Below are 11,364 nucleotides of genomic sequence, written 5' to 3'. Positions count from 1 at the left end.
TCTTTCCCCAACTCAGGAAATTCTTGACATTACTCCCCATGCCTCTGTTTCTACTTCTTGGTTTGCCTTGTTGGTTTGACGCTATGCAGTTTTACACATACATGCACACAAACAACATTTACTTGAACTAAGCATTTTCTGAATCTAGTAACTTTACTAAGGTTTAGGGGGGGATATTTTCAAAAAAGGAATTCTGTTGCACAGCCCTTGCTAGGCCCTCCAACCTCCACTGTGTAGTCCCAGTCCCCAGCTACTTCTCTCCAAGGACTTCATTGTCAAGAGAAAACCGTCAAAAGTTTCCTTTTTGCTTTTCTCTCAGGTTCACACCCAATCTCACAATATTGCAGAGCAGTGGTTCTTTAAGTGTGGTCCCCAGACCAGCAGAACCAGCATCACCTGGGAACTTATTAGAAATGCAAACCTTCAGATCCCTGTTCAGGCCAACTGATTCAAAAACTCTGGGTGTGGGCCTCAGTAATCTTCGTAACAATCCCTTCAGGTGATTCTGACGCACTCTAAAGTTTGAGAAGCAATGTAGAAGACTTTTTTAAAAAAGCCTATCAAGGAAAAAGTAAGCCAGAGAACATTCATTTATCCTAATATAGATACCTGCTACTATCATCCCCCTTCTTTTGGTCACTGCTTTTTGTTAGGTGGGGTGTGTTGATGTTACTTCTAGAGCCACACAACCCAAGCCCCAAACATGCTCACGGTATGAAATTTTGCCTTTTGGCTTGTCAGTGCCAGGGATTGCCTGATCTTTTCTTTCAACCTTGTTTCTCAGCTAGGACTGAGGGCTTGCTATGTTACAAGGCCTTGAGAGTTGTCATGGACTTGGAGAATTTACAGTGTGGATTTACCCACAGTGAAAGGAGATCTTTGATGAATACTTATTGACGACTTGTTCGTATAGGAGATGGAAACATCTTGAGCTAGGGGAAGAAAAATTACAATAGTCTTATCACAGATCCCAGGACTGAGAAGGGCATTTTAAAGGCCTGAGCTGGGATGCTTGGCCTCTAGGAATCAGGTTCATTCTGAATTATTTTCTTTATGGTACTGCTTTTCGGATTATGCCTAGAAAAACTCCCTCCCCCCCCTTTTTTTTTATACTTCTTTTATCTGTTTTTGTTTCTTGTAAATCTCCCTGGTCCACTTGGATTTTATTTTGACTTGAAGTTACATTAAATATATAAATTTGGAGAGTAGTGTCATCATAATGTCATGTGTTCCATCTGCTTCATCCCATTATTATTTAAATCTTCTATGTCCCTTGGTTTTTATAGTTAGTTCATAAATTACTACACATTTTCAAAGTTTTTTCCTAGATATTTGATACTTTCTTTTTTTACTATTGCAAATAGGATTTTTTTCCATTATATTTTCAAAAGTACCACACTTTCAAAGTTTATCCTTAAATATTTTTGTTTTGTTTTTTGCTATTGCAAACGGGATCTTCTGTCCATTATGTTTTCTAACAGGTTATAAATTGGAGGAAAGTCATTGTTGTAAATGATTGCTATACTTTATAACTCACCACCTTGCTGAACTTTGATTTCTAATAGTTTTTCAGGGGTTTCTCTTGGGTTTTCCTCCTCTCACGAGAAGGCAGTGCTTCTCCGTTGGTGTCTGGGATATTGCAAAGCTCTGTCACTCTAGGAACACACTCTTCCAACGGGATCTTCTGTCCATTATGTTTTCTAACAGGTTATAAATTGGAGGAAAGTCATTGTTGAAAATGATTGCTATACTTTATAACTCACCACCTTGCTGAACTTTGATTTCTAATAGTTTTTCAGGGGTTTCTCTTGGGTTTTCCTCGTCTCACCAGAAGGCAGTGCTTCTCCGTTGGTGTCTGGGATATTGCAAAGCTCTGTCACTCTAGGAACACACTCTTCCTTGCAGCCTTTTCTTTCCTTCTCTTTTCCTCTAGACCTTTGCATTTTCCAAGTTTCAGTCCTTCAACCTTGTACTCAATGCACAGCCTCTTCCTCGGAGAGTTTAACCACTTTTTAAAAATAGTTTCATCCTCAATGCCAATGACTCCTGAGTCTGTTTTGAGCCTTCACTCTAATTCCGAATGTCGAAAGGGTATTGGATTTTTCTAGGACATCTCAAAATCTGTTTATCTACAACTGAAAAAACTGGTTACTATAGGTTTCCTTTATGTCAATTGTAGTATCCATTTCCTGTGTAAGTTTAAAATTAAAAAAAAAATTAATTCCTTATTCTTCGTTTCCTACTTCCACAAGTCTTTTTTTTTCTTCTTCCAAATGTCCCATACTCATCTACTTTTTCCGTCTAGTCACACTGAGTACAGGTCATTTTCATCCCTCTGGACTATTATGACCACTTGCCAAATGGTTTCCTTGCTCCCAATCTCCCCTTCACTCATTGGTTCATCTATTGAACATTAATTGAGCTTGTCCTATGTGCCAGGTGTGAGGTACAGATCAATGACAGGTGCCCTGCTCTCAATGAGTCCAGATGAATGGGAGAAACAGGTAAACCAACAATCACAATATTGTGGTGGTGTGTGCCATGGCACAAATATAACACCAGGTGCCACCAGAGTATAGAAGAGGAAGGGTTAAGGACAGCTCTCTAGAAGAGGTAATGTTTGAAGATTAGTGTGAATTGGTTAGGAATTTAGCCCTGTGAGGTTGTTAACTCTCTTTGATTAAACTCTTCTTGAGAATTTTTTTCTTCTGAATGCAAATTTTCCACATATTTCATCTTTCATAGCAGATTTTAAGGTTCTTAAGATGCTATTTTCATATTTTAATAATTGTAATTCAAGCATTGAATCAAATTTCAAGGTAATGAATGACTAGTTTTACTAAGAAATTGAATGTCAGGTACTAATTTGCTAAATGTTTTTCTCTGCCACAAATGTATAGTCATATTTCAAACACTATACTGTATAGATTTTTTGTGATAGCATTTTGGAGGTGAACAGGGTTCTCATAGTTTATGATGCTGTCCTAGCCCAACCAGGGACAGACCTGTAATCTGACAAAGTCAGGTTTAATAACCCACTGCAATGAGAGAGACCAGAGGACCAAACAAAGGATAGAGTTAATATAGGATTTGGGGAAGGGTGGATATAAAATTTAAATGAACCAGTATTTTACAGGCTCAAAGCAAAACAGGGCTCATGTAAAAGGGTCAGTGTCAGATCTGAAGTGCAAAAGTGGCCTCAGAGTGTTGTTTTCTTGGAAATTACAAAATTCAGACGTGGAATGTTGTGTCCACACCCCCTTTTTGGCAGCTTTGCATCTGGTTTGTAAATTAGGCTGCTTCTCTGTGTCAAAGTGACTTGGATTCTACAAGCAAAAGTGGAACGTTTTATTCCTATTTGGTATAATTCCAAACAGAAAAGTTTCTTATAATCCTTAATTTTAGGGAACAAAGGTTTTCAGTGAGTAAGAAAGCAGTGGTCGTTCAAAGAAGAAGGTTGTGTTGATACTTTACAGCTGGAATGTGTCATAGGGAGAGACATTCTTGTTAATTTTGTAGCTGCCTTTATCTGTGTCTTTATACTAGTCTGGGCAATGGCAGGGCAGATATTTAACTTTCTCAGTCCCACCAAATTTTTACTTTTTTAATCAATGCTCACCTTAGGGCTGGCCGGTTAGCATAGTTGGTTAGAGCACAGCCTTATAACACCAAGGTCACCGGTGATCTGGTACCGGCCAGCCACCAAAAAGCAAACAATGCTCACATTACAATAAAGCAGGATCCAATGACAAAGGGCCGAGCGGTGTGACGAAGCTGAGCGCTGCGAGCGCGAGCTGCTTGCTTATGCTTATGAAATTGTCCACGATCATCTTTTCACGTATCTGGGCTGTGAATTTGCTGAGAGCCGGACCTTGGAGAGATTCCCTTTGTCCTGCCAGTTCCCGGCACACAATGTTGAGTGAATTCACGGTTGAGTCATCGGGGTTGCTCACTCCCAAGCTTTTACCAATCTGCAACTCTTTCCACAGATCTAAGATGGGGGTAGCGAGCGCCACCTGTCGCCTGACCAGCATGTCTTCAGAATCCCACGGGCTGTAAAAGCGTTTTTGATTCGTGTTGCTGTTTGATTGGCGACGAATGGCGGGGGCGGTCATTTGCATACGTGTCAAAATCGGCTAACTTGAGTCTTCACGCAGAACCTTATGTCACTCTCAGAGCTTCTTGCAGAATACCTGGGGCCTTTAAAAGCAAGGCCTCTCCTTCAGCTGTGGAGGTGTTGCAGCAAAGCTTCCTCTTTGTAAGCTGCAATGGGAAAGTGTGATGATGCTCCCCCGGAACATCCTTAAGTAGAATGCAAACAGTTACACAACAGTCATGGATTTCTCAACTTGGCACTCACAGAGTCTAAACGAAGCAGTCTTGTATTTAAATAAAATTTTAGCCCCTTAGACTACCTTCATTGGTGTGTAGTCCCTCTGTGTTGACGTAGGAGTAACCAACACGAATTACTTTAAAGGCTCTCAGGATAAGTCGCTTTTCCTAAGTCTCTCACTTTTTCCTGGGTTTTTGGGCTTCGTTCCCCAGGATTCCGACGCATGTGCCAGCTTTTGCAGGGCTCTAGGTACTACTGCTAGAGTGGTCTCCTTTCTCCTTTTACTGAGTAAGCTGCTTTATAAAATAACTTCAGCTTTTTTGTTTATTTATTATTTATGACCAGTAAGGGGATCTTAACCCTTGACTTTGTGTTGTCAGCACCACGCTCTCTCAAGTGAGCTAACCGGCTTTCCCTATAAAGGGATCTGAACCCGTGGCCCTGGAGCTATCAGTACCGCACTCTCCCAAGTGAGCCACGGGCCAGCCCTAACTTCAGCTTTTAAGAATTCAGCTTCTGTTTCAAAGTTACTTTATTGAATCAAATGTAGCGGTCCCTGCTTATTAACCATTTACACCCACAATATAACCATAATACATCAGTTACCAAGGCAGCTTTCTACTATACAACGATATAATAAATAACTCCTAGGGAAGACCGCAGTTTATCAAAATATACCACGTGCCTTCAGTAGCTTTTACCTGGAGATTCCTAGAGAATATTTCATAAATGCTTCAGATCGCGTGATATGTGCCCTTCCCCAATGTCCTGAATAAAAGAATGACTTTCATGTTTTAGGTAATGCAAAAAACTTTGCTCTTTATCACCACAACTATCTTAACTTTTAAAAAGTTTTAATTTTTATCAAGTTAATATATAAACAGTTTAAAAAATAAAATAGTACTAAAAAGCAGCAAAAACAGCATTTCCTTACCCTAGCCATGATCCTGCTGCTCAGAGGCACCTACTTCCAATATAGTTGCTTTTTCTGGTATTCTCTTCTACCTAAACAATATACTTATACTGCCGATTCTTGATTTATCAACTTTAGATACTAATGTTTACTTTCTATTATGGTCAACAAGAACCTGGAGTTCTCTTATACCTTGCCTCTTCCCAATATGAATATGGCACAGGATTTCTTTTTAAAATCAGTGATAGCCTTATTGTGATGAACTAAGCAGCGTAAGATGGTTACAATTCCTTTCTTATACATTTTGTTTTTCCTGGAGTTAAAAATTGCCTTTGCTCTAATTTGCTTAATTTTCTTGAACATTTAAACATGTTTTTCCACATCCTCCAGCTGCCTCTCAATGAATCTTTCTATCAGATCATCTCCCTTCCATGTTTTCTCTCCCAGAAAAGGTCTCTCCTGGAGGCCTCATCTTTACTCCAGTCTCTCTCTAGCTCTGCTACTCACTTGCCGTTCTGGGACTTTCCTTTTGCCATGATAAGCAGAATTCTTTTTATCTCTGTCCAAATTGGCTCTTATTTCTTGGATTCCATATATCTTCCTCATTTTTTGGCTAAAGCCCTCATTTTTTCCCCCCTGGAGTACATCCTCCAATACCTGCTCTGAGTAAGGATGTATGGGATCTTACATGTGAAGGTGAGTTTATTCTTTTATCAAATTTAGTTGGTAGTTTGACCAGTTAAGAATTATGGGTGAAAAATAATTGTCACTAAGAATTTTGAAGGCATTGCTCCCTGATAGCATCAGGGTTGCTATCAGAAGTCTGATGCCATTTTGATTCCTTTTCTTTGTGTGTGACAAAAGTAGATGCTGTCAGCGCCTGTCCATAACCCCTCCACAGTCCTCATTTCCTGCATGCCAGGGCTTCTTACCGTAAGTGCCCCTGAAGCTCTGCCAAGGGCTCTGTCTAGCCCTGGGTGTCTGTGCAGCTCATGCACATTGCAAGCTGAAGTGCCAGGCAGTTTAATGCCTTCAGAGTAGCCCTCGACCAATAAGGAAAGAACTTGGTGGTTAATATCCCTTGGGTGGGGCAACTCTGAGGTGTGTTCTACACTGTCTCCCAAAAAATCCCTCCTGGGACTGAGCCCTAGTTGCCCACATATGTAACCTGCACATTAACCTTCTTTTCTTCCCCTATTTCACTTACCACTTTATTAATATTCCTTTCAGTTTGCCTCCCAAATAAACTACTTGTAGATTTTGTGAAGAGACGAAGGCTGAGCGGTCGTTGCAGCGCTGCCGACTTCAAGCAGCAGTCAGCTTGTCTGCTAGAACCCGGGAGAAGGAGATTCAGAATCGCCAAATAAACTACTTGTAGATTTTGTGAAGAGACGAAGGCTGAGCGGTCGTTGCAGCGCTGCGGACTTCAAGCAGCGGTCAGCTTGTCTACTAGAACCCGGGAGCAGGAGATTCAGAATCAAATCTCTTCTCCCTTCACCTTCCTGTGAGATTTTTTTGATCTTCAGCTACACTTTGTGTGAAGAACCTTATCATCAAACACAATGGCTAGTAATGTTACCAACAAGACAGATCCTCGCTCCATGAACTCCCGTGTATTCATTGGGAATCTCAACACTCTAGTGGTCAAGAAGTCTGATGTGGAGGCAATCTTCTCGAAGTATGGCAAAATTGTGGGTTGCTCTGTTCATAAGGGCTTTGCCTTCGTTCAGTATGTTAATGAGAGAAATGCCCGGGCAGCTGTAGCAGGAGAGGATGGCAGAATGATTGCTGGCCAGGTTTTAGATGTTAATCTGGCTGCAGAGCCAAAAGTGAACCGAGGAAAAGCAGGTGTGAAACGATCTGCAGTGGAGATGTACGGCTCCTCTTTTGACTTGGACTATGACTTTCAACGGGATTATTATGACAGGATGTACAGTTATCCAGCACGTGTTCCTCCTCCTCCTCCTATTGCTCGGGCTGTAGTCCCTTCGAAACGACAGCGTGCATCAGGAAATACCTCACGAAGGGGAAAAAGTGGCTTCAATTCTAAGAGTGGACAGCGTGGATCTTCCAAATCTGGAAAGTTGAAAGGAGATGACCTTCAGGCCATTAAGAAGGAATTGACCCAGATAAAGCAAAAAGTGGATTCTCTACTGGAAAGCCTGGAAAAAATTGAAAAGGAACAGAGCAAACAAGGAGTAGAGGTGAAGAATGATAAGTCAGAAGAGGAGCAGAGCAGCATCTCCCTGAAGAAAGATGAGACTAATGTGAAGATGGAGTCTGAGGGGGGTGCAGATGACTCTGCTGAGGAGGGGGACCTACTGGATGATGATGATAATGAAGATCGGGGGGATGACCAGGTGAAAACCATGCTGGAGTTGATCAAGGATGATGAAAAAGAGGCTGAGGAAGGAGAGGATGACAGAGACAGCGCCAATGGCGAGGATGACTCTTAAGCACATAGTGGGGTTTAGAAATCTTATCCCATTATTCTTTACCTAGGCGCTTGTCTATAAGATCAAATTTTTCACCAGATCCTCTCCCCTAGTATCTTCAGCACATGCTCACTGTTCTCCCCATCCTTGTCCTTCCCATGTTCATTAATTCATATTGCCCTGCGCCTAGTACCATTTTCACTTCCTTTGATGCTCCTAGTAGTTTTGTTAAGTCTTGCCCTGTAATTTTTGCTTTTAATTTTGATACCTCTTTATGACTTAACAATAAAAAGGATGTATGGTTTTTATCAGCTGTCTCCAAAATAATCTCTTGTTATGCAGGGAGCACAGTTCTTTCCATTCATTCAAGAGTTCAGTAGTTGCTTCCCTAACTGCATCATAAATCTTCCCCATTTTCATGAAAAATACAATCCAAACTCTTAAGGCCCTCCATGTTTTCAGCCCTACAGATTTTCCTATCTACTCTTTGGTGGCTGGCCAGTACAGGGACCCAAACCTTTGACCTTGGTGTTATAACACTGTGCTCTAACCAACTGAGCTAACCCTCCAGCCCCCTACCCACTCTTTGAACATTTGCCTCATGCACCTACGTGTTTCAGCCAAGTTGATCACAAGTCTTACCTCAGGCTCATAGAATAACTGAAAGGTCCTTTTCCTGCTCTTCCTATTGCAGTTGCCACACAAGTTGGAATAACTCCCTCCCTCCTAGGTGGTGGGGCTGTTCAAAACAAATGTAACAATGTATTTTTGTGAATGAGAATTGGCATGTCAAATGCATCCTCTAGAAAAATAATTAGTGTAATAGTCTTAAGATTTGTTTTCTAAAGTTGATACTGTGGGTTATTTTTGTGAACAGCCTGATGTTTGGGACCTTTTCCCTCAAAATAAGCAAGTCCTTATTAAACCAGGAATTTGGAGAAAAAAACAAAACAAAAACAAAAACAAATAAACTACTTGTACTCAAATCCTAGAATCTAGATGTGCTTCTGGGAATACCTAACCTAAGACAGGACCTGTATTCTACTTCCCTTCTCTTTTTTTCCTTGATGTTCTGAAATTTCACAGTGTGTTTTTAACTTTTTTCTTTTAAATCCGTAGAATGGGTCACTCAGGTGACCTCTCCAATCTGGATCTTCAGTTGTAGAAGTGTTTCCCTTAAAATTTCTTTCCCATTAGGCTGTGTTCTCTTTTAGCATCTCTTATTTGTTGGATGTAGGATCTTATGAATTTATCCTTATTCTTTTATGTTTTCTTAAGAAAATCAAACGGTATTTTTTTCCATCTGTTTACTTTATTCTAGCCAGGACCAGATCTTGTTCAACTCTGTCATTTTGTCTTTTCTGAGAGATTTCCTCAACTTCGTCTTCTAGTATACTTATATTGATTTTTATTTAGGCTCTTTTGTTCATTCAATACATGGATATCTTTTTTTTTTCCTGATTGTTACTTTTATAACATCCTCTTCCTGTTTTTTGAATGTTATTTCTTTCATGACTCTGAGATATAGGTACAAAGTCTTCTTCTGCTTTGAGTTCTTTCTTTCGTTGTTTGGGTGTCTGACTTTCATGTAGGAAGCTTCCCACATACATCTAGTGATCCTTGACTGTTCATTCATACTGAAGGATGAAGCACTAAGCCGACTGGAAATTCTGTATGTCTGAATGGGGCTTGTTGGTTGGTGAGTTTTACTGTGGTGGAAGGGCTTAAGGGTCTACTATTTAGGATCAGAAATTTTGTTTAATCCCTCTCTTTTCACTCAATGCCCCACTCTGTGCTGTACCTAGTATTCCAAGCCTAGAATTTCTCTGGTTCAATATTTCCAGAGATTAAATTTCCTGTTTCCTATAAGGTTGGGAGAAAGCAAAAGTCACCTAGCTTTCCAAGGTAGTGGTAGGACCTGGTGTCAGAGAGCTCCTTATACATCCTTTCAACCAATTCTCTTGTCCTCAGCCTCTCATGTCACTCTCTCACCCACCCAGCAGTACCTACTAGTTCCAGTGCCTGAAGTGGCCCTAAAGTTCTCACCTTTGGCTTTTCCTATGTACAGAATATTAAGAGAAATGATTGAACTGAGGAAATTGTTATATTGGCAACATTTCAAGATTTTAAATACCATACATTGCTTTATCTTATGTCCTATTTCAGAATCTCATCATCTATTACCTGAACCTCATTCCACAAATTATGCCCCATTTAATCTTAATGTCCTGGCCAGTATTAATAGGTAGTCTACAACAACAACAAAAACAACAACAAAGATGCTTTGGTCAAACAAGTTTGGGATGCATTGGGTCAAGCAAAGTTATATTTTTACTGCAGGACTTCCAAGAGAAAGTTAATATGGTAATGTGCATTATAACTCTCAAGAAGACCTCTCTGGCCCTTTTCTTCTGAGGAATACCAGTGTTCCTCGGAATGTACTGGGCAGTCCTGAACTGTATCATTTTAATAACTTCCTAATGGGGTTTTCTCCTCTAGTCTCTCTTATCTTAATCCATTCTTTACATTGCTTTTATTTCTAACTCATAAAGCTAACCTTGGAACTTCATTTCTCATAAATCTTCCCCATTTTCATGAAAAATACAATCCAAACTCTTAAGGCCCTCCATGTTTTCAGCCCTACAGATTTTCCTATCTACTCTTTGGTGGCTGGCCAGTACAGGGACCCAAACCTTTGACCTTGGTGTTATAACACTGTGCTCTAACCAACTGAGCTAACCCTCCAGCCCCCTACCCACTCTTTGAACATTTGCCTCATGCACCTACGTGTTTCAGCCAAGTTGATCACAAGTCTTACCTCAGGCTCATAGAATAACTGAAAGGTCCTTTTCCTGCTCTTCCTATTGCAGTTGCCACACAAGTTGGAATAACTCCCTCCCTCCTAGGTGTGTTCACTATTTTGCTTGTGACTCTGTTAGAACTATTGCATTCAGCCTTTTAGCTTCTTGTCTCACTGGTAGGGTTGAAATCCCCTGAGGGCAAGACAATATCTTTCTCATCTCATAATTCTAGCATGTGTCTTGTATTGGGTAAATGCTCAAAGAAAATTCACTCTAAACGAATCAGAAATTAAAGTGCTTTTTGGGGGTCTAATCTGAAACAATAAGAGGTAGCTATAGTAAACATTATTGAGGAATGGATTGATATATTTCTAGGTTATCTGGGCACCTTATTCTTTTTCGGCCCTTTCTATGGTTTTCAGCAGATTCACCCCTTCCAAACCAGGGTGAAAGGACACCAAGAACAAGATTGTTATAAGATTTGCTGCTATTTAGTAATTTTAAAAAAGTTAAGTATTTAGTCAGGAAAAAAAAGGTTGAACTTAAAGTATTAGATTCCACTAATTTTATTCATGCTACTCCTACCTCTCGCTGGCACAAATAATCAAGATCAAATGGCATGTTGACAGATGCATCTTTTCTTTACTAAGCCACTGAAATGCTAGCTCCAAGCTCCTTCTTATTGACACTCCGAACTGGTAGAATATTGTGACAACAAGGCCTAAAAGGAATCTAAAGCTAGGTAGAGTTTATATTTTAGAATGAGCATGACAAATTTGAGTGTCATAAATTAAAACACCCACAATATCTAACTGATTGATACTCAGATCAGTGTGGTTAACTTTGAAGTAGAAAATACATCAGGAAGAAAGATTTTATGCT

General features: G+C 40.2%; 1 protein-coding gene across 1 annotated transcript; it reads left to right on the top strand.

Moving 5' to 3' along the window:
- The first annotated feature begins 6,667 nt into the window (after nucleotides 1-6,667).
- Nucleotides 6,668-7,731, top strand: LOC103603442 (heterogeneous nuclear ribonucleoprotein C). The gene has a single exon (XM_008587957.1). It carries the CDS (start codon nucleotides 6,809-6,811, stop codon nucleotides 7,700-7,702), a length of 894 nt encoding a protein of 297 aa, XP_008586179.1. The 5' UTR covers nucleotides 6,668-6,808; the 3' UTR covers nucleotides 7,703-7,731.
- The last annotated feature ends 3,633 nt before the right edge of the window (nucleotides 7,732-11,364 follow it).

Source organism: Galeopterus variegatus, unplaced genomic scaffold (genome assembly GCF_000696425.1).
Source record: "Galeopterus variegatus unplaced genomic scaffold, G_variegatus-3.0.2 Scaffold4606, whole genome shotgun sequence".
NCBI lineage: Eukaryota > Metazoa > Chordata > Mammalia > Dermoptera > Cynocephalidae > Galeopterus > Galeopterus variegatus.
The sequence above is the reverse complement of the archived record's forward strand: the minus strand, read 5'-3'. Positions and strand labels throughout refer to the sequence as shown.